Raw genomic sequence first — 24,390 nt, 5'->3', positions numbered from 1 at the left:
GTAAAATTTAGAGTTTAAAAATGTTTTATTTTAAATATTAATAGTTTCATTTAAGTTATTTTGTAAAATTTTAGATATATATGACAAATATCGACTAAATTTAATGGAGTTGAATATGTCATATTTTTTATGTTTTTTAAATACTCGAACCCGACCCGGACCTAATATGGACCCAAAAAATTATGGGTATTTTAATTATAGATCCGAACCGATCCGGATCCAAGAAGAACCGATCCGAACCCGAACCAAAAATTCTTAAGTACGTATTAGGTCCAAATGTTTTGAATCCGAAAGACCATGAACCGAAAGGAACCAACCCGAACCTGACCCAAAAATCCGAACGCTCAGGTTTAGCGGTTACCGTAGGCTGCCGTGAACTCAAGCGTTAAAATATTGAGATCTTGATGTGGTTAGGGAAAACCGTAAGGAAAATGAGAACGTAGTGGTATGTCGCAGCGGTTTCTGAAACCGCTATGACCTTCAAAAATGTCAAAATTTAAACTTTGACTATACTTTTTCCTATTTTTATTTGGGTGGATGCCAGAGTTGTTGGGTCGAAGTATTAATAGATTTTATGCCAAATTATTTTTCTCTTGACTACGTATAGGAGGAAGCCTAGGAATTCCTAAAATATCTCATCTGCCAGGAATATGAGCCAGCTTGCGACCAGCAATACGAGCTGGGTTGGTCGATGAAGGAGCTTGGAATGGAGGAAGGATTTTCATCAACCAAATGGGCATGAGGAACATGTCGGATTTGGTTTTGAACGAGGCCAATTTGAGATGGTCGAAACCAAGTATTTTCAGCCCATGAAGTAGATATCAAACAAGTTGATGATACACTCTTATTCTCGGTCTGGACATAGACCAGATCGAAGACTAAAGCCCTTGTGGAATCAGTTGGAGATTTGGTTCATTCCGTGCAAGATGAAGAGATCATGACCGGTTCAGTCAATGTGCTGACCTTGGTTCAACATTTCGATTTATCATTGTTAGAATCACACTTTTTTCATCAGGTAATTTTGAAAATAGATGTTGCTTATGGTTTTCAAGACATCCAAAAAAATCGAAATAGAATACTATTAAATATTTCATTGATGTAAGCTAATTTATTTCCCATTAAAAAAGGCTCTTAGAGCATTTTCAGTGGGGGTAAAAGTGGAAGTTCTTTCTATTGGGGTTTTTAATATATGTGTTATGTATATATTATATATGTATAAATAATTATGGGATTCATAATTTTTGTGGAACTCTATAAGTAAGAGTTATTAAAAGAAAGTTTTAAGAATTCTTAAGAATTTTATTTATTGTGAAACTCCCACAATTATTTATACATATAAGAGAACTCATTGGAAATGGTTTTACAAGTCAGAACAGTCGCCAACTAGTTTTATGAAACTTCAGATATTGACCCAACTTTTTGCTGATAAATTAATCCAATATTTGAGAAATACTATCCCACGAGACGAAATAACGCCCCATAAATGTGACTGATTCTCACTCCTTGCTTCACTTTGTTATAAAACTTGAATTTGTTATTTTCTTACTGACATGTCGTAATTGTTTAACTAAATCATCAAAGAGTAGTAATATAGGTCTAACCTTTTTGTATCTTTGTTAGAACACATGTAATATTGGCGAATATATATATATATATTTTACATTTTGAGTCAAAATTTTAAATTTGATATATATAATTGTAGGCTTATGAACTTAGACTGAATAATCCATTCATTTGACATGTCAAATCGTTTTAATGTTTTATTAGTTAAAATGGACTAGCTCATCTTCTTAACTATTTTTAGTGGCCAACATTTAAACAAATATTTTGTAATATACACGAGATAAAAAAATTTAATCATCTGACAAGGGTTTTCAACGTTTTACATATTTTGATAAAACAACATATGAGCCCCACTAAGTTACAAAAAAAATATATGAGCACCAATAAGTTATAAAACATCAATTATAAATTGCCATACCAAATAATGGAATTATATAAGAAATTACTAATTTGTAATTTTTTACATTTAGCAAGTTAAGTTATTCATAGTAAAATATTTATATCAGTCTAACTATAAGATTAGCTAAATAATCTGGTTTAGTTCAAAAAATTTTGTCAAACAATTGATCGTTAAGTAGGGTTTTTAACTTTGAGATATTTTTATCATTTATAATTGTTTTTAAAATTGGAATCATAACATATATATATATACGAAACGAAATTTAAAATTTTAATAGAAGCGATTGTATAATTAACTTTTAATTTAATAAATAAGATAAAAATAATAAATATATAATTATAATTACTATATTATGCTTACATATATGATTATTAAAATCTAGATGGTCAATATGTGATCACGTGATTATGATTCATATTTTAATTGTATGTTTAGTCTAACTTACTTTTACTCAATTTTAACATTTTCATTATTTCAAGATATTTTTCGTAGTATAATGTATGACCAATTATTTCCATATAATGATTCTAAATGTATTCTATTTCCATTAATATTGCAATAAGAATATCAAAATGATAATCCACCGTATTTTGACCTTGGGTTTCATGCTTCTATAGGAAAAAATAAGATTGTTTTTAACATTTAGCACCTAAAAAAAACAAATTAAGCGAACATGCCACAAACATTAAATTTAATTTAGTCTTGATGCTACACCAAATCTAACACAATAAAATAATGACATCTAAAATGTGCAAATAAATAAAACAAAAAGACAACCAACATGCATCCAACACAACTTTTGTTTTAAGGTCACCAACATAAAATTATTAAAATATCTTTAAGCGAAATAGTATTAACATAGGGACAAATATGTAAATCCTTACATGATAGTACATCCATGAATGAAACTAAATATTTGCTGAATGGAACTGGCTATGTCTTCCGCCGTAAACTTCGTTTCACTTGTAATCTGCACATGTTTACATCGACCTCATGTTAACCTTTAGCAGTTACTACATAAAGAGGTTAATGAACAAATATAATGTATTTATTTTAGGCCCTTAAATAATGTGTATCTTAGTGCCACAAAATTGGTAATGTATATTGGTACTTAAACTCCTATTAGTATTATATGTAAGCAAGTGGAACTTGCCTTGACAATGAAGGAGTAGAGGACGGTTTGTTCCATGGTAGTGATGCTAGTGTGAAGAATAGAGAGATGGAGATCTTCCAAAGCAGCCATAGTCATGAGTAATTGGCCTGGTCTTCTTTTTGAAAGTATTTTGATCATGGCATCAAACCCTAGTAGCTTAACCTCCACGTCAGCCAAACATGACTTGTTTTCCGTCATCTCCTCCAGAAGTCCTCCTCCGCCCTCTAGCTCGGTTATATTTTTGGTAATTATGAGCGGTTGAGTTTGGTTAGCTACCCTAGTTACGGGGCAAGAAGAAGGATTTGTTGGCCTGGTCATGTCCCCTGTTTGCCTATGACCGGTTTCTTCCAAGATTCTCCGACGCTTTTGTGATTCCAGACACGGTAGGAGTTCCTCGAGCTCTCTTACAAACTCTATGACACCTCCTATGATCGAGGCTTGGTCTCCCTATTATATGCATAACATTCAGTTTATTAACGTATAGTTTGAGACGGTCTTAGTTGTACATATATATTTATGAATATCATACCCTTTTAACGTAGGAGCCAGGCATGAGGGACCTGAGGACACGTAAATGCTCGTTCATTTGCTTCCTACGTTTCCTTTCGACCATGATACGAGTCATACGTTGGCTTTCCACTTCTTCGATGGTCTTGCTTGTTCTACCTCTCTTCCTCTTGCTGTTCACCTCCTTTGTTGTAACATTATCGTTGTCCCTGTCTTCATTTTCTCCTCCTCTAATAAAACGGAGTCGCCTGGAGTTATTGTCTTGGTCTTCAAGAAAAACGCAGCCAATGTTTCCTCCACACTCACCTCCCTCCTGAGGCGTCCTATGAGAAGACATGAGATGCTGGGTTCGAATATGGTCCTCTATCCTTTCCTTCAAGACTGGGAACTTCAAGAAGCAAACCGGATCAAACCCGGTTTCGTGAACGGCTTGGTTATTGGTCCGGTTCAACGCCAATTTCGGACCGAAGTCTGCAAAATGCATAATGTCTATAAAAATTTTTTTATCAAAAAAAGGCGTTGCTCCAAATTCGGAAGGGGACAGTTGATGCGGCTGCTGTTGTAGCATTGGTTGCTTTTGCGGTTGAAGGTCTCCGTTGAGCGTATAGTCTATCATACCGGAGCTGTTACTGTCATGACCGCCTAAGGGTTTACCGAAGAAGTTCGATGCCTGAGAGGAGTTGAGTAATATACATAAATTTAAAATATATATACGAGAAAAATTAATGCTTGAGATATGGGAAGAACGTACGTACCGAGTAATATTTATCCATTGATATTCGTACTTTTCTTTTCGCCAAATGTTGATATTGTACTTCTTGATCACTCCAACACGACCTAACGACAATAATCTATGAGCTTCAGAGTCAGTTGAAAACATATCCATGAAAGAAAGGAAAAACACACGTAGAACACAAGTTATTATAAACCTAAACAAATATGCATATATACATGCATGTCTATACAAATATTTTCTCATACTGAAATGTATATATGAAATATAATTTAACGATTAACATCACTAGAAAATCCTTTAACAAAAACAAAAGATTAACATCACTAGAGCCTGTTTAGTATGGGATGTATTAAATGAAAGATAGCTGGCCTTGTATGACTTACTAGGGTTTACGAGATATATAAAAAACACAAGACGTGAAAGAGTATAAAGATGAAGGTAAATATGATCTTTGTGTATTAATTGAAGAAATGAGATGCCTTATATAGAAAAGTCAAAAGTGATCTCACATCCTTTTTCAGAAAAAAAAAAAGAAGCGATCTCACATGTCTATATGTGTACACAAGGTTTAGCAAGGGGGCATTATTGCTTTTCAAATGTATTTTCTTTATAATTTGTTTATATTGCAGTAACTAACGACACATTATGTTTTGTCAGAAAATAAACAAAATAATAATTTAAGAAATTAAACATTATAGAGAAATACCCTCATATGTTTTAGTTCCAAAATAGCACAGAAAGAAAAAAAATCTCAAAATAACATTCATTAAAAAGTAAAAATACAAGTATACTCCTTTTTAACTATAAGATTATTTAGACATGTTAGAAAACTAAATTATTTTAAGAACATATAATTATAGATTATACAACAAAATACATATTTTATAATTGAGTTTAGGGTTTAGTGATCAGAATTTAAGCATAAGAATTATAGTTTAAAGTGATTTCGTTTTTTTTTTCTTGTTTAATGAATGTTATTTTAGGAAATTTCCTCTTTCTGTACTATTTTATGATTAACCTTTTAGTGTTATATATGGCCTTAATTCAAAAATCTTATAAAGAACAGAGTAGGTTTCTATTCTAGTTTCCTCCTCTATATATCTTTGAAGCTGACATTACAGTATTTTTTTAAAAAGATTGCTATAAAATAAAAAAATAGGGAAAACAGTTATATATAGTTTCATCTAAAATGTATAATTTTATTAATAATAAATATTAATAGGTAATGGGTTTTACATTCTACAGTTATATTTTTACTCGAGGACCTGCAAAAAATTTCAATTGTTTTTGTTCATATACGTCTAAATATTTGAACTTTGAATAAAATTTGATTTCAAGTATCAAGGGTAACTTTAAGCAAAAAAAGAAGAAGAAAAAGTATCAAGGGTAACTAAGAATATCTCTATGCAAAATACTTATCAAGTATCTCAATAATTACAAAAATATATAGAGAAACGTAGAAGAGTTCATTGTTACAATATGTTTTTGAGATATTTCTTAGAACCTTTCTTGTATTTGTCAGTTATAAATTCTTTAACATTTTCAAACATTTTAATTTAAATAAATAGTAGTTTTCTTAAAATATTAATTTTATCTGCTCTAACCATAGCTGAATTTACAATCTAAGAATTCGAACAGTGATATTCCAACTGAGAATAACTCATTCCACCATGCATGGCCCATAATGAATTGGTTCATTTCCAAATTACTGAATTTCTTGTCGGAAAAAGTACTCTATTTCTTTCTTTCCGTAAACTAAAGGCGAGCAAGGACCACAATACTGAAAAGGAGTCATGTAAAAACACATGTGTAACACCTCTCTTATTATTTTGTATCTTCCGAACCATTATAGATATGAGTTTTTAGGAGTTCACAAGCTAAGGCCATCAGCATTGAGAGTTCTAATGGGGTTCATGGGCTCGGGTTCATAGACCCGGAAGCCAAAAATAAATAAAAAATTGGGTTTATTTCCGCGACCCGCCTCTTATTACTGACCCCGTATGAGCCCGGTTCATGCCAGGTGTCACCCACCTATTGGAAACGCGTTCGCGAGTTCACGAGGAGGAAAGCGGAGAGAAAGCATTTTCTCTCATTTCTCAAAAAAAGCTAGGGTTTCTCTCCGAAAGGCGATTTTGGTGCGACGGTGACCGTTCTTCACTTTCCTCTATCTACTCGACGACGGAGTGTCTCCTCTACGAGCCGAGGTAAGTATGGAGTTGATTCACGGTTTAATCAAGCGTTTTTCGTGTCGAAACCGATGTGGGGGACTCGAAATAGATTTTGTGGTTTCGAGTTTGGGTTCGAAATCGGAAAAGGGGTTTTCGCTATATGGTTTTAAAACCTCATGCGGGGTTCGATTTATCGAAATTTAGGGTTTGTTTATCTGGGATTTGAAATCGATTTGGGGGTTTCGAGTTATGGTTTTAAATCTGCATGTGGGTTCGATTTATGGGTCGTTTCATCATAATTTTTCGTGATTATTTCGTAATCTGTTTTATCTTTGTTGTTTAGATGGATCCCGTGGAAGATAGAAGAAATACAAAGAGGCAAGAGGAGTACTACAACAGTATGGGAAACGTGGCCGATTCAGAATATGGGATTCCCAGGAGGTGTCCCTGTGGTGGGAGAATCCGAGACGAGGTTCGCGTGAAGGAGAAGTACGACACTCTGCCTGGGAAACGCTTCTTCACGTGCATCAACTACGAGGTAAGAGATACAATGCAGATGGGTTTGAAGAAGTATAGATTATGTTTTAGTGACGCGAGTCTAATGTGTTTATGTTGTCAACAAGGCTGATGGGTTTCATTACCGCCAGCCTTGGGTTATAGGTGTGCAGGAGGAGATCGAAAGTCTGCGTAGGCGGGTGGAGAAGGCTGAGCAGGTGATCAAGTTGGTGCCCAATCTCAATAAACATATCGACACAGTTGAGGTTAGTGAACTTTTTAAGAGTATCGAATAGGTAGTGTAAAGATTTGTAAAGTTTGGTTATTTTTAAGTCCGTAACACGGTTTGTTTGTTTCCATCTGCAGGCAGAGGTTAACCGCCTCAGTTTGGCGGTTGATAACCTCACTGCTGAGATTTATTCTCTCACTGTGCAGGTCGCAAATCTGGAGAAGGTCTGCTTCGAATAAAAACCTTAAGGTAAACACTCAAGCTTAACTAAGCTTAACTGAACTGAAGTATTTAGCTTGCTCTGCTGAATGCTCTGATGAATGCTGAACTAGAGGTGAACTGAACTAGATAGAGTAGGTAACTGAACTAGAAATGAAGTGAACTAGGTAGACTAGGAACTGAAAAACATTAATTATCAGTTGGTTGGTTGCTCTGATGAATGCTGTTTTGAATGCTCTCTGTCTACTTCTTGTACTAGGTTTTTAAAACAGATTTGATGTGTAATGAATGCCGTTAGAGAACAACTTGTTGTGTAATTAACTTTAATGAATTTTGGTGGTTAGACTTACTTTAATTGCTCTCTCTTATCAAAGCACAATGGTAGTTTAAAAACATAGTTAGAAGTCAAAAATCTGAAAACCAAAACCACGTTTAAAACACCACCCCAAACCAAAATGGAACCGTTTTCTCTAGATTCTCCCGGGTTTATGAACCTTTTATCTTCCCAGACCAGTCAACCCATAGACGTAGGGTCCATAGGCGTAGGGTCTTCTACTGTTCCAAAACCGGTGGAGAGGAAAAAGTGGACAACACAAGAAGACATTGTTCTGATCAGTGCTTGGCTGAACACCAGCAAGGATCCGATAGTTAGTAACCAGCAGAAGTTAGGGTCGTTTTGGAATAGAATAGCAGAGTACTTCAATTCAAGCCCTCAGCTGAGTGGCTACGCTCCTAGAGAGTGGAGTCAGTGTAAGCAGAGGTGGGGAAGAGTTAATGAGCAGGTCTGTAAGTTTGTGGGTAGTTATGAGGCGGCATTGAAGGAACAAGCTAGTGGTCAAAATGAGAACGATGTCATGAAGTCTGCCCATGACATCTTCTTTAACGACTACCAGCTCAAGTTCACACTCGAGCATGCGTGGAGGGAACTGAGGTTTGATCAAAAATGGAGATCAAACTCTGTTTCCAGAGATGGTCCAAAAGAGAAAAGGAAGGAAGCTGCGGAAACAGAGCCTGAGTTGGAAGAGGTTAGGCCTCCTGGTATTAAGGCTTCCAAAGCTGCAAAACGAAAGAAGCACGGGAATGAAGCAGCTCTTGATCAGATAGAGAGCATACTAGCAAAGAAAACTATCATATCAAACCGGAAAATCCTTGATCGTCTCTTAGGAAAAAATGCAGATACACTTTCTGATCAAGAAAGGACACTCAAGAATAAACTGATATCTGAAATGCTTTGAGTTGGTCAGTGGGTAATTTTTTTGTGATATGTGATTCGCCTCTGTTTTGTGTTGTCTATTTCTTCCTACAATGTGTTGTGTAGACTATTGTCTTGAGTGATATGTGATTTCTTGAGTGTTGTCTAGACTTTTTGTTTAACTTTATTGATTCGCCTCTGTTTTGTGTTGCAGGTCACGGGTTGCAGGAAGTGGATGCTTGTACTTGTGTTCCAGTCACGGGTTCACGCTTTCTCTGTTTCTTTTATGTACCTGTCTTTTAGCTTTATGTACCTCTCTTTTAGCTCTATGTATGTCGGTTTCAATCACGGGAAAGTGTAGAATGTTGGATATTTCTACACTTCTATGTTATGTAATCACGGGTGTATGTACCCCTGATAACTTCATTCACGGGTGTAAACATTGTCTCCCTATATATATTATGTTTGTCACTTCTCTTTGGCTATCATTTATAAAATCTTCAATGCAACTTCTATTTCTTTCTCACTTGTCTTTGTGAAACACAAAGTATTTGTGTATCGACCCACTGCTTTCCTCATCCTCCTCTACACCAACTCTCTCTCTCTCCTTGTATTTAGGTATGTAAGCAACATTTTAATTAAGGTTTGTATGAAACAAAAGATATAATCACATATATGAACCGTTGCTTTTTTTTAAAAATGAACCGTTGCTTTTTAAACGAACCGTTGCTTTTCTTACAAGTATTATGTATATTCTAATGAACCGTTGCTTTTTTTTTATATGAAACACCGATTTTGTTTGAAACATATATGAACCGTTGCTTTTTTTTATATGTATATAAAATACAATTTAAAGAAATAAATGAAACAAACAACATTTTGTTTAATTAATATGATAATAATTTTTTTTTTTTAATATGTACAAAGGATGTCTTCCTCATCAAGTGATGAAGTAGATGAAGCTTTAGATGAAATTGTCGACGAAGTAGTCGATAATTACATCGACTCAATGGTTAATGCTCAAACCAACAAGCCGAAGCGACGAAGTTATATCGAAAGAGAGCGGGAACTAGGACACAAACAACTATGGAAGGATTATTTCGCGGATAATCCAACATACCAGCCGGAAATGTTTAGGCGCCGTTTTCGAATGAACAAAACTTTGTTCCTTCGCATAGTCCAAAGCCTAAGTACTGAACTGCCATACTTTCAGCAAAGAAGAAATGCTCATGAGAGGTTGGGGCTATCTGCACTTCAAAAGTGTACGGCAGCAATACGTATGCTGGCATACGGACAATCGGGAGATATGTATGACGAATATCTCCGACTAGGTGAAAGTACTTCACGTTTATGTTTGGATAATTTCACTAATGGGATTATACAATTGTTTGGAGCTGAGTATTTAAGAAGACCTACACCGGCGGATCTTCAACGATTACTCGATGTTGGAGAGGCACGGAGGTTTCCAGGGATGGTAGGCAGCATCGATTGTATGCATTGGGAGTGGAAAAACTGCCCAACGGCTTGGAGAGGGCAGTTTACACGTGGTTCAGGAAAGCCGACAATTGTCTTAGAAGCTGTGGCATCACAGGATCTTTGGATATGGCACGCATTTTTTGGTTTACCAGGTACTCTCAACGATATCAATGTTCTTGATCGGTCTCCAGTTTTTGATGACATTTTACAAGGTCGAGCACCTAAAGTTAATTTCAAGGTCAACAACCACACCTATCATATGGCATACTACCTTACTGACGGAATTTATCCGCATTGGGCTACATTTATCCAATCCATCCCACTTCCTCAAGGTCCTAAAGCAGTGCGGTTTGCTGAACGCCAAGAAGCCACTAGAAAAGATGTCGAACGTGCTTTTGGAGTATTGCAATCGAGATTTGCAATAGTTAAAAACCCAGCTTTACAATGGGACAAGGAAAAAATAGGAAGGATTATGAGATGTTGTGTTATATTGCACAATATGATAGTCGAGAACGAAAGAGACGGATACAATCAAATTGATACATCAGAGTTCGAGTCGGGAGAGTCAAGCAGAAGTTCCCAGGTGCGAAGAAGAGAAAGTTTGAATGTCCTTAATTTCCTTGGCATTCGCACTGAAGTTCGAAATTCCGATAAACATAATCGTTTGAAAGTTGATCTCATCGAAAATATCTGGCAAATGTTTGGTAATGTAGATGATTGATCGTTGTATGTTCATGAATTCTCAATGTATTGAATAAATTTCTTTTATTAATATATTGGTTATTGTAATCAATTCTTAATGTATTCAATATTTTAAAACTTATTATATTTAAAAAAAAAATTATTTTATTTCTATGAACCCCTTCTGCAGGTTTATCAATGCAGGAACACAATCGATAGAGGTTCATAACTATTTAAGGTTCCACTCAAAAAATAATAAAAAAACCTTATGAACCCCAAGAGGGGTTCACCAATGCGGATGCCCTAAGCCGCTCTTTTCGTGAACTAATCAAACCTACCTACGCTTCCCTCTTTTATTTTACTTTCATTTCAAGCTGAATCACAAATAATATCACTTGCCAATAAAATATATTTTGTTGTTTTATTACTACGTACATGTAATATAAATAAAAAATTAAGCCTCAAAAAATAATACGATGACGTTACTAGTGCGAACTACTAAACTTGCATATGCTGGTTCAATAAATACAACTTGAACTTGAAATATTCTAGTCGAATACAACGAATTTGTTGAATTACATGGATATGTCCATTGGTTTGAAAATGTATGTCCGGTGAATGGCTTGGATTTCTATAGCACAATTTGGCGGATGTAGATGAATTTGAAAAGATAAAACATGACAGATCCAATTAATGGGTACAGGAAATCAAAGAAGAAACATGTTTACATTGTACTCTGAGCTTGAAGCATTGGATTGGGATATGCAAAACATGTTTTCTCATTCTACATGTTTACATTTTAGAATGGACGCAAGGATTTAAATAGCCATGACTGGAGATCCTAAAGCTTGGCTAGCCTTATCAACCGAACTAAAAGAGATAAATGCACTTCAACAATGATTTCGCAACTTCAAGATTCCTACATACCAAGATGACAAGATGATATTACTTATTCTTTAGCTATAACTGGTAGAAGTTTTAACCAGGATCTACATTTCATTGGTTTTAAACAAAGCTATATCTATGTATATGCTTCACCATCTAAATATATAATAGTTCCTTATTAATGAATAATAAACTACAAATATAATAGAGATATCGAAAAATATCGTACTGATCAAAAAAGAATAATAAACTACAAATATATTAGAGATATCGAAAAATATCGTACTGATCAAAAAAGAATAATAAACTACAAATATATTAGAGATATCGTATTGAATGGCTGTAAATATCGTACTGAGTATAAAATACAAAAGACAAACGAAACAAAAAGAAAAGCCGTTTATACTTTGCCTTCTTTTTTTTTTTTATTACTTATACATCTATTTTGGTTGCGTACTAGTGCCAGCTTTCTTCTCTCGACTTTCCTCCTTTTCCATCATTTGATACTTTTACTTTCTTTCTTGATGTACTGTATATAAATCATTGGTGCTTAATTTAACCCCCCAAAAGCTAAATATGGATTATCACTACAAACTGCTTGCTTTTTTTTTACTGATGATGTCAATAATTTTAATATTTAATAATTTTCGCTTAAGAAACATTATTTTGAAAAACGATTTTAAAATACAACTTGATATTTATATTAAGGTTATTGGAAGTTGAATTTGTGTAGAGTTTGGAAATTTCGAGAGTTGATAGATTTAAAAAAATTATGTGGATTGTGAAAATTTATATACATTGACTTATGAAATTTGATCATAACTTTTTTAGATTGATATAGATTTTCATGAATTTTTATTACCTCTTTTCTATCAATTTTTGTAAAATAAATATATAATATATTTGTTTTCTAAATCATATAGCATGATTATTTATTTTTTTGCTTTCAAATTAAAAAGAAAATTATACTGATACATACAAAATGGAACAATTTTCTTAAATAGCCATTTTATAAGATTTTGTCACAAAAAGCATTAAAAAGAAAATGACCGAAAGAAGTTTCATTAAAAATATAAAACACTATTTTACCCCTTACAAAATAGATGTATAAGTAATAAAAAATAAAAAGTTTTTTTAATATTTTTTTTTCAAAGTCGAACACTTTTATGATTTTTTATAATATATCTATTTTTAAAAAAAATCTTTTTTCAAATTTTCTTTTTGAAATTCGAAAATATTTTTTGAAACTATTTAAAAAAATACTTTAAAATTATTAAGATTTGTAAATGTAATTATTATTATTATTTATATTAAAAAATATAATATTTTAAAAAATAATTATATATTCAAAAATGTAGAAGTATATAAATGTAATGAATTATAGTTTTGAACATATAATTTGGATTTAAGGTGCAATAGATATTTGGTAAGAATAATTATTTTGTTTTCTAGTATTTTTATCACAAGGATTTTCAAAATCACATGAATACATATGATATTTTGAAAGTTGAATCTTATGAGTAAAAATGAATAGAAATCATCTCCCAATAACACTATATTTAGTTAGAATTATAGAATCAATAATAACTAATTTTTTTGAATAACAAGATATTTAAATAGATTTTAAAAATTCTTAAACCAATAATCATAGATTCTACTAAGATTTTTGAAATTCAAGAACCAATAGCAATGGATTCTTAAAATTCACAAACTCTACAAAAATTAATCTCCCAATAACCCCCCTAACCAGTGTTTTGAAACCCGACCCGGATCCGTGGTTGAACCGGTAAATCCGATGACCCAGAAAAAATCCGGTTTGAGTTTTGTGAAAAACTCAATATTTAGAACCCGCAAAAACCTGCCAAAACCCACTAAAAACCAGAACCCGATACCGGTTGAACCACCGGTTGAACCAATAAATAACTTTTTTTTTAGTTTTTAGATTATGTTTTATATTCTAAGTTTCCAATTAAGAAGTCCGGTGCTGACGAAAAAAAGTTAGGTTTTCCCTTTTCAGTTTTATATTTTTGATTTTTAGATTTTGATGAAGATTTCATTATGCCACCAGAAGAAAATGAAATGAACGATGGTAGAGAGAACCAAAATTAGTTGATGCGATTTGGTGTTAGGTTATTTCTGTTATTGACAATTTATTACAATGATCTTTTATTTTTGATTTATTTTGAATTTGAAGTTTAATTTAGAGAAATTAGGGTGTATATACACCCTTTCGACCATAATTTGCAAATTACCCGATGACACTATTGACAAATCTATAATCCAATATTGCCCCTGCCCAAACTCTCATTTCCTTCTCTCTCTTTCCCTCTCTTGTGTCCCCACATTTCTCCTGACCAAACAATCTTCTTCTTCTTTCTTTCTCTCGTTCTTCTTCCATTTCAAAATACACACCTTCCAAAGAAATATCACTTTGGGATCCATTGTTAATTTTGTACTTAAACCCTCCAGATCATGCCAATGCCAACGCTGTCACTCACGTTACTCCTACGGCGGCGATTACGCGACTTTGACCATCTCCGCCGATAAGAAATCCACCCCTGTTTCCCTGCCTCCCGAATCCGATTCAAAAGTTAGAGAGTCCGCAACCCAGAATCCGAACCATGGTGAAAGATCCAACAGTTACGACGGGATCCGGTGACAAGAAAGTCAAGATTGACAACCACCACACAGCGATTGGTGAGGAAACAGAGATGGATTTTGTAAGAACTCGGGAATCGGATCTCGGAAGTTAGTGGTTTGGTGAAGACCACGATGAAGATGATGGAGGTGCTAGTCCAGTATAGTGAGTAGGTAAATATTTGCTTAGCTGTTATAATCTTTTCTAAAGATATTTAAAATGATTAATAAGATTTTAATAAATAGCGACATTGGTTGATACATAGTTTGTTAAATGATACGAAACTGGTTACCGGTCTAAAAAGTCATATAACATTGCACGTCAAAACTTAGCAGTTACATTTTATATAATATATGATTCCATTAATTGATACATGTTTAGTTAGTTGTTATAAAACATGTTATCGTTTCTTAAGTTGTTTGCCAAGATCTTAAAAATACATATCAACACCTGATATATATTTTGTTAAATGGTACGAAATTGGTTACCGGTCTAATAAGTTATATAACATTGCACATTAAAACTTAGAAATTACATTTTATATAATATATTTCCATTAACCGATACATGTTTGGTTAGCTGTTATAAAACTTGTTATAGTTTTTTAAAATTGGTTGCCAAGATCTTAAAAATACATATCGACACTTGATATATATATATTTTTAAATGGTAAAAAATAGATTATCATGCTAACTTAGTAGTTTATATATTCTTAACAATTATTGTATTATATATAAATCAAACAATTGTATAATGTTTCAGCTTAGCATTAAATGTATATTGGTAGCATATTAATAATTTACTGTGTTTTTTTTTTCTCTTTATACATTGTGTGTTTCTCTATCTTCCGAAATAGTTAGAGATTGTGGAGTCGGTAAAATCCTTTGGAAGGTTTGGAGTTTAAGAAGAGGAAAACATGACTTATGATTAGTGCCAGAAACAAAATAAGTGCTGATTTGGAGATTTAAGAAGAAGATCTATTTATTTGAAATGAAAATGGTGAGAACATGGGGAAAGAAAAAGAAGATGATGGAAATTTCGGGCAGGGGTAAAACGGGAAAGAAGGAGACAATTGTCTACAGTAAACATGAGTTTTTAATGGTTTTGGGTAGTTAGCTAATTTTGTTCCCATTTGTGTATATCTAGCAAATTATCTCTTTAATTTATTATTCACATTAGACAGACATTAAGATTTTCAATCTCAAGTTCCAACTTTTTAAGATCTTCATCTCTATTTTGATTTTCTTCATTCAAAATATATTTGTTTTCTTTTAAAAGTTTAAAGACTGAATGATTATATTCACTTATTTAAATATTTATGAATATTGTATCTTGATTTTTTAGATGTTATAACTCTTACTTTGTTACACAAATTTTTAAATAGTCTAAACAATTTTTTGATATTTTGTATGTCAAATGAAAATAAAAATATAAAAACTAAAATTAAGTATTTAAAAACACTTTTTAAACATAAAATATATACATATCTAAACTATTATTTTATGTTTTAAAAACATTTAGAAAACATTAAACTTTAGTTTTTATATATTTATTGCTAATATATTATTATATAATAAAATTAATTAATTTATTAACCTGCGGTTCACCTGCGGTCGATCCAGTGACCCAGTAAGTCGTCCGGTTTAGTATCCGGGTCGGGTTTAAAAACATTGCCCCTAAGTGAACTTTAAAAATTGAACATGTTATAATCAAACGCCCTCATATGTTTTCTAAGTTTACGGCTCATCTTAGTAAAATAGCAGATGTTTAATTTAATCATCTTGTATACTTTTACCTATTTTTAGTTGATAACCCAAAACATTCGATGATATAAAAAATTATACGAGGTTTTTGTTTGACAAAAAGTTATACGAGGTTTTCTATTATCTTTATTAATCAGGAAGGTTGGCAGAAAATGCAGACTGGATCAATCTTTAACCCTAAGATACTCTTAGAAGATGTCAATCATCAATTCAAAACCGCCCCTGACTAGAAATGCATAGTTCAACTTCTTTGGAATGAACGTACCAACACCATACACTTGATAAAATATTATACATAATTCTACATAAACAAAAACCACGATTTAAAAACGAGAAAAACAATCTTTTAATGGAGGAATTCAACTTTTAACAAATATAAAGTGTAGAGTCCAAAGATTTTTGAATTAATAAAGTGATACTTTCGCGATTATTAAAAATGAATATATAAATGTAAGATGTAACACAATAAAATAATGAAAAATATAAAAAGAAAAGTTAATAAAATTATAAAATATATTTTACTATACAAATTGCATTAAGCAATCTTGTTTAATCAATTTTACATGATTTGTTAACACCATAACAATAGCTACCGAAATATTTCTAAACTATATCCTAACTTATGTCTTTCCATTGCCGGATACATCAACCTCTGACTTATTACGATCCCAAAAACACTTATTAAGAGGTTCTCACTCTTCCTCTATAAAATCAACTTTAGGTGTCTGGTAAATTTTCTATTGATCCCTTGGCTATTTTATAGTGATATTTAACTTTTGAAAACCCTAGTTCAAAATTCTTGAAAAATTGATTTTTTTTTCTTCCACCGTTATGATCACGCGGACATGATGTTTTATAGATCGATGCCTCTCTTTATTAAAGCAACCCCATCTTTTGCCACCTCTTCAGAATATCTTCAATCTCTTGAAATCTACCACCATATTTGTCAGTCACGAGTGTCATAATCCTCGAACACTCCCTAATGTAGAGACTGAGCTACCGGCTGTCTCTGTTTGTTATGCCTTCAAAAGACCAATAAATATATCAAACTTGAGTTATTCATGTTTATAGCCATCTTCAAACCCTCCTTATGATCTACAAAATTTGTTGGAAGACATCTGAGAACCTTCTTCACCGACTTCTTCTTTTACTTCTTTCCAAGAACAAATGCTTTATGCGTTATAGCACTTTGTTTGACATTAAATCTTTCCACAATATCATCACCAGTCCACCTAAGATTCTTAAACTGCGACATGAGATGATCCATGTGTTTCCTCTTGACACAGTCATCTCCTTCATACAAGTTTAGTAAGATCTCCCACACCTCTTTATCTGACATACTCCCCTTAATCAGTTGGAACTTATATGCTTCAACACCCCCAAAAATCATTGCCAAAGCCTTTGAATTGTACCTTGACACACTTTGTTATGCTTCATTACAAGTCTTGTTAGGGTTGGGCTCATTCCCATCTGTTGTGACTATGGTAGGCTCCTCTCATCCAATCTCCAAAGTGGTCTACACATCCTCATTGATTCCTCGAATCAACTGTTTCATGCGAGTTTTCCAGTGACCATAATGCCCATCATTCAACATGATTGTCTTCTGCATAAAAACAATGATGTTCATCTTCACCTTCAGATCTTACCACTGATGTCGGCGACCCTCTCATATACCACTTGTAAGTGCATAATGAAACAAAGTAAAATAATGCATAAGATAAATCAAGAGACAATCGGATTAGCAAACACATGTTGTTATATTAGAAATCACTTTAATCAATCTTTTCAAACCTTACTTAATCAGTAATACATGAATTGTTAACACCCTAATAATCGCTACTTAAAGATTCCTAAGCTACCTTAGCTTCTGCCTCCTGATACGTCAACTTTTAACTCAATAACACTTACCAAGATTCTCACTCAGCATCTACAAAATCAAGCTTAAATGTCTTGTTCATGCTTCATCGACCCCTTGACTATTCTATAGTGATTTACACGTCCAATGATTGAAAGAAAGAAAGTGAAGAACCGGAGAAAATAAAAGCAACCCAAATTTGATACATAATAAGACATATCTTATGTCAATATTATTATATTTTGGTGACCTACTCAGATACCAAATGTAAGTGCAAAATGCAACAAAATAAAGTAATGCATCAGATATATCAAGAAACAATCGAATTAGCAAACAACTTTTGCTATATTAGAAATAACTTTAAACAATCTTTACAAACTTTACTTAATAAATATTACAAAACTTGTTAACACCCTGACAATCGCCACCGAAAGATTCCTAAGCTACCTTTGCTTCTGTCTCTCCACCTCTTGATACGCCAAACTTCTAACTCAAGAACACTTACCAAGAGAATCTCACTTTATCTCTATAAACTAAGCTTAAATATCTTGTCCATGCTTTATCGACCCCCTGACTATTTTATAGTGATCTACAAATTCTCAAAACCCTAATTCAACAATCAAAAGAAAGAAAATGAAGAAGCGAGAAAAGAAAGGTGACCTAGATTCGATAGGGAATTAGATATATCTTTTGTATCTAATGTCAGTATCATTATATTTCTTAATAAATAGAATATAAATTTTTTCCATCATATATTATTTGACATCATATGAATATCATGACCATATGTTGACTTTTAATGTTTAGGGCTGTTAAATCTAGTAAAACCGAACCAATTAAAATAAAATAACACTGAACCGAAATAGAGATATTGGTTTGAATTTGGTGAATTCGAATAATAAAAAACCACAATGTATGGATATGGTTCATTATAAAAACCGATCGAACAGAAGAAATGATTTATTAAAATATATTAGTATATTTATATATAAATTTTATATGGTTGAATTAGTGATATGTACACAAAGAGGTGAAATTAAGTATCTAACCATGTACGGATTTTATTGGGAACTGTGTTAATTTTCTTAAAAAATAGACATAAAATTCTTTCATCGCTCGTTACGTGAATTTGACGTGTTATGCATAATGAATGCATTTTACTATATTTATTAAATAAATAGTATAAAAACTCGATTCATAGAACATTAGTGATATCACTCAAATTACCCTAAGGAGTGATTTTACTCTCTCAAATTAGATGTTCAATTGTTGTACTTAGGGATCGAATCCACAGAGAGCATGGGCACACAATAGACTATAGATATTAAGATTAATCTAGGCAATCAATATTAAAGCAGTAAATTATATGAAAGCAAGGTGAACAAAGTAGTTTTTCGATTAGTTGATTAAAGTTGTAAACAATTGGGAGAAATAGCTAGACCTAGAGATTTATCAATCAAGAGACTCAAAACTACAATTCAAGGATGCTAATGGTTTATAGATTCAATTCTAGAACTCGATTTTAATAAGTAAGTAATCTAGCTTTCGCACATAATTACTAATCAGATATCTAAGTCCAGTCTCAGCTGTCGCTTATTGACTTGGATTGAGCATCGATCGATGCTATGGCCTGAACGTCGACCGATGCTTCCTTAGACAAGCATTAACGACCTAATCGATTTAGTTCAACTGGATTCCTAGACCAACTCTCGTATGCGCCTATGTATCTAATCCAGCAGAGTTCGGGTTCCGTTAATTGATTGCACTTTCGTGCCTCTCAAATATCCTATGATTCTAGGTTCAAACAATTAGTCACACTGTCGTGCTATTCTAACTATTCCAGATCCTAGTATTACAAATCATCCTGGTGTAGAGATCTATAGATAATCTAGCAATCCTAATTTATTATCAGTTTGACATAAAGCTCATGAAATTCCAAAACCTAACAAGATGATTACCCATACATAGAATCAATAACACAAATCATAGTCTAAATAATATAATAGATAAAAAATCAATGATAACACCAATGGAGTTCCAATCAATCTTTGAAGGAGAATTGATCTTCTCTACAAACCTAAGAGAAAACAATAGAATAGGATAATAAAAAGCTTGTTGCCGTCAACAATGTCTTAGAAATACATAAATAGGGTTTCTGGTCGTCCATGGGTATTTTGGTAACTTTGTGTGGCTTCTGAGCTTCAATCGGTCTTGAAATATGATTGGCCCACGTTCTGGCATCACTGTCGATCGATGGCAATGCTGTTTCATCGATCGACAATCATGCATCTCCTCGACAGCTTCCTCTCGCGAGGCAGACTGACAACTCTTCAGTAAAACGGGCATAACGTCTCCTACAAGATGCTTATTAAACTCAAACTGGCGGCATTGGAAAGTTAACTCAAAGCTCTATCTTGTGTTAAACGATGGGCTCAATCTAACGATGAAAAGGTCTCCATTCATAGATAAACATCTGACGCGTCTGTGCAGCTCTGCACTCAAAAGGCTCCAAAATCACCATATTTCTCCAGAACGTACCTGAACCTGTAAATACTCTAACAATACTCCATAACATAATAATTATATCTTAAAACATATATATAACATGGCTGAAAGTGGGTAAAATCTATGGTATATCAATTAGTTAGGAAAGAGAGAGGAAGATGAAGAAAGATGAGACTAATATACTATTAATTGTGGTTATAGAATATAATAGAACATATTACACAGAAGAGATAGGAGGAGGAAGGGAGAGGAGAGGAGAGATGAGGAGAGGGGAGAAAGGGGTTAAAGGAGGGAGTAGGGGAGGGGATGAGGAGGAGGAAGAGGAAGAGGAAGAGGAAGAGGAAGAGGAGAGAATAGGGAGGAAGAAGCGGATGAGAGAGGATGAGGTAGAGGAGATAGGAGAAGATATGTTGTAACAAAATATATTGTTTCTATAAATAGAATAGTACAATATAACACATTATTTATCGAAAGATGGTAGACGATGAAAATAACTATTCTATCTGTAAGAGGAACCGACATAGGTGGGCTGGTTCATGGATGGCTTCTTCCACCGTTCATCGCGTGTTCACGTAACCTCCACATTTTGTCCCGAGGAAAAGATAAGGTATACAAGTGGGACGTAACACATGTGAGTTTATTCCATTCTACTTATTGTATATACTATTTTCTGGTTTTATGTTGTTTTCACATATTTAGAAGCAGAAGATAGTGGGTGTGGGAACCGAAATTCGCACTGTCGATTTCCGTTTAAATAAGGAAACTAGGAAAACCCTAATTTCCCAGAGGACCCGGATCTCTGCGAGAGCCAACGACAAGTAACCAAACAAATGCGGAAAATATGAGAAAACATGATAAAACGAATTTACAAAGAAAGTAGATCTTATTTCGAATTCGCGTAAGAGCGTTGCGATCATTACAAGAGAATACAAAGGCTTTGGCCGCAGGGGCCGTCAGCGAGTTACCTAGTTCTAGCAACATAAAACCCTAATCCTAGTTGAGTCGCAGCTCGATAACAAAGGACGAAAAAGATATCTAAAAGGCTTAGATTGATTTCGGACTGAACCTTGTTAAAGGCTGCCTACGTACCCCTTTCGAGGATCAAGCCGAACGTAGTTCAATTGATAGAGCTGGACAAGAGATCGAACTGCCTGGGCGAGTTCGTCTAGTAATTGAGTGCCAGTCATAGAAACCGAACTTGTCGAGAATAAAGCCTAAAGTTTCTAAGTGCAAAGAATTCTGAGTCTAAAAGTCCTCCCCCATGCTCCTCGCCTAAGACTCCTTATATACTAGCTCCAAGGTCGGTTTACGCTTTTACTCTTCTGCCCTTAAGCCGTCATAGCATAAAAATGGAGATATTCCATTTTTCCCGATTTTCACAATTATCTTCAAAACTTCCGTATTTATCCGCGAAAACTTGACATTTATCCTTCCTTGTGGACCAAGCGTAAACCGTGCTGTGGTTTACGGGCTTTTGGTTAAGAAATCGCAGGATGGGCCTCGAGACGTGTTTTAGGTCCCTTTGGGCCGTCTTCCGACTCGAAGCGTTTACTACGATTTCTTTCGACAGAGAAAGAACTTTCCGCGGTTTCTAATCCGCGAAGTTTGATCGATGATTTAGAATAGCGGAAAACATAGACTGAGCTCGCTACGGTCTTCGGGAGATAACATTTGAAGGTTTGACGAGAATGCATGTACTGATGTCGTACCGATGTTCGGAAGAGCTCGGTCACTACGTAGCGACCGAACTTTGGCTCGAGCCCGGTTGCTACGTAGCGACCGAGCTTGGCTCGGGCTCGGTCGCTACGTAGCGACCGAGTGAGACGGACGCTCGGTCGCTACGTAGCGACCGAGCGAGACGGACGCTCGGTCGCTACGTAGCGACCGAGCGGGACGGACGCTACGTAGCGACCGAGCGGGACGGACGCTCGAGCTCGGACGCTACGTAGCGACCGAGCTGTGTGCATGCTTGGTCGCCGCGTATCAATCGAGCTTGGCTTGTCCGCGGTCTGATTTCCATACTTGAGTTTGTCCGCGGCCGATTTGGATACATGTCCGTTGCCTTTGGACAATCGGTATTTAGTGGCTCGATTGAGATTTGGACGATATTTTACTGCAAGGCTCTTCGTAAAGATATCTTTACGAAGATTACTTTTCGTAAAAACGTTTATGCTGATTTTTACGGACTTTCAGACATTGATTCCGTCGTGACCGATTTTGACCCCAACAGTTAGCCCCCCAGCTCGTTAGAACCATGAGCTTCTAGCGTGAGGTTCTAGCGAGTGGCCTGGCAAGTTAGGCAAGTTAGGTGAGTTAGGCGGAATTAATGGTTGAAAAGGTCTGTGGTAAGTGATCTTCTCGCTCTCCTAAAAGTAGAAAACGCGATAAGATTGGGGCTGTGCCTTATGACGGCTGCCTACGTACCCTTGTTGAAGGGATCAAGCCTTTCGTAGTTCGTCTTTGGAGTTAAGGATCTTATGACTAGTTTTCTAGTGAGACCTTTATGGTCTAGTTTTTATGTAGTGATTATAAGGCGTATTGCTGCCGATGGCATTTTGTATGGGTGTAGAGGGAAGACTACGAGTTGTCATCTCGTAATCTAACTCTATGTGAACTGCTATATCCGTAATCTGTTTCGAGAGTTTTCCGCAGTGTGTAAACTTGCGGGATTTCTAAAGATTCTCGAATAATGGCAAAGAGACAAATTTTGGGATCTCGTATCAGGGTGTTTGATACTATGCCTAGAGATGTTAGAGACCAGTGCGCTGGGTTTAGGGCAAGACCTAGGTTTACTCCTGGTTTTAGAGGGTGTGATGACTAATTCGACTTACGTATCCCGTTTCAGTTTCATCCTGATTCCATACCGATTTAAAGTCCGCGATAGGTTATCGGCTTATACGACTTGTATGGTTGGAATCGAGCATCTCTCCGGAGATCGGAAGTGCTGGACCAAAATTTCGGATTTTTTTATAGCGCTATTATCCTTGTGTCGGATGTACGAGAGTCATCTCTACGAGATGGCTAAGTCTGTTTAGGACGTTGAGAGTTTGTTGTGATCAGCAACAAGCTTAATGGTAAAAAATACCGTTTCGAGTCTTCGCGAAGGATATGTTTTGAGAAGATGTTAGTGCGTATGACTGTCTGGTCTTCCAAGAAAATGTTTTTATCGAGGGAGGAAATTTCGTCGAAGAACGAATCTTCAGGCGTCTGCGACGTCTCGCGATGCTGAAGATTTGTTATTCTTTCGTATGCCGCGTTTCGAGCTTGAAATGTTCGCGGGTTTGTAGATGTTTAGCGATGTTGCAAGGGTTTAGTCTTAGCCCTGCGTTTGAGAAACATTCTTGTTTGACTACGAATGTTCGCAGCCAAAATTGTTGTTCCTGTTTAGATGCTAATAGTTTTATTTGCGATCGAGGAATTATGACTGAGGTGTCATGTAAATTTGTCCATGGGAAAAGGCGTTTTCCTTCATAGTGTTTTTTGAAGTGTTGGCCTTCCGAGATCTATTTCGTGGATTCTTTAGGATGTTTCGTATAGCTCTAGGAGCTTTGTTATGAATTTTTCCTTACATGCCGCGTATTACGGTTAAAACGTTGCGGGCTTGAAGGAGCGTATTGAACTTGGTCAATTTTCGAAAAGTTTAGATTTTCCGTTAACCGTTTGGTTGTTAGGACTTAGTTTCGTTACGGAAAATTTATCATATGATTTCCGAATGTGGGCTATACGATAATTTATCATATCATATAACCGGTTTTACGAAGGTTGTAAATCATTGATATGTATACATATGTCAAAGTAGCGTTGTTTCTGCGGGTTTTACAAGAAACGTTCCTGCTGTGATTTTGATCTTAGGTGAAAGTTGCTTGGAGTTACTCATGGAGTGTTACCGAAGTTTATTTCAATACGATCTAGTCGCAGAACGTTT

At 34.7% G+C, this 24,390-nt stretch overlaps 2 protein-coding genes across 4 annotated transcripts; one reads left to right on the top strand and one right to left on the bottom strand.

Annotated features, from left to right (window-relative positions):
- Nucleotides 1-608: 608 nt before the first annotated feature.
- LOC106434052 (transcription factor FAMA-like) lies at nt 609-5,740 on the bottom strand. Its single transcript, XM_048736698.1, has one exon. It carries the CDS (start codon nt 4,600-4,602, stop codon nt 3,640-3,642), a length of 963 nt encoding a protein of 320 aa, XP_048592655.1. The 5' UTR covers nt 4,603-5,740; the 3' UTR covers nt 609-3,639.
- A 606-nt stretch (nt 5,741-6,346) lies between these two features.
- Nucleotides 6,347-12,048, top strand: LOC111200511 (glutathione S-transferase T3-like). 3 transcript variants are annotated; one of them, XM_048736690.1, is made up of 4 exons: nt 6,347-6,563; nt 6,871-7,065; nt 7,151-7,288; nt 7,389-12,048. In XM_048736690.1, the coding sequence occupies exon 4, from the start codon at nt 9,591-9,593 to the stop codon at nt 10,857-10,859; it is 1,269 nt and encodes a 422-aa protein (XP_048592647.1). In that variant the 5' UTR covers nt 6,347-6,563; nt 6,871-7,065; nt 7,151-7,288; nt 7,389-9,590; the 3' UTR covers nt 10,860-12,048. The 3 variants fall into 2 exon arrangements, with proteins under 3 accessions (XP_048592647.1, XP_048592650.1, XP_048592654.1); XM_048736697.1 differs by having other exon boundaries at nt 7,389-7,876.
- The last annotated feature ends 12,342 nt before the right edge of the window (nt 12,049-24,390 follow it).

This window comes from Brassica napus, chromosome A1 (assembly GCF_020379485.1).
Source record: "Brassica napus cultivar Da-Ae chromosome A1, Da-Ae, whole genome shotgun sequence".
NCBI classification, from domain to species: Eukaryota; Viridiplantae; Streptophyta; class Magnoliopsida; order Brassicales; family Brassicaceae; genus Brassica; species Brassica napus.
Note: the sequence above shows the minus strand (reverse complement) of the source record. Positions and strands in the feature narration are given on the sequence as shown.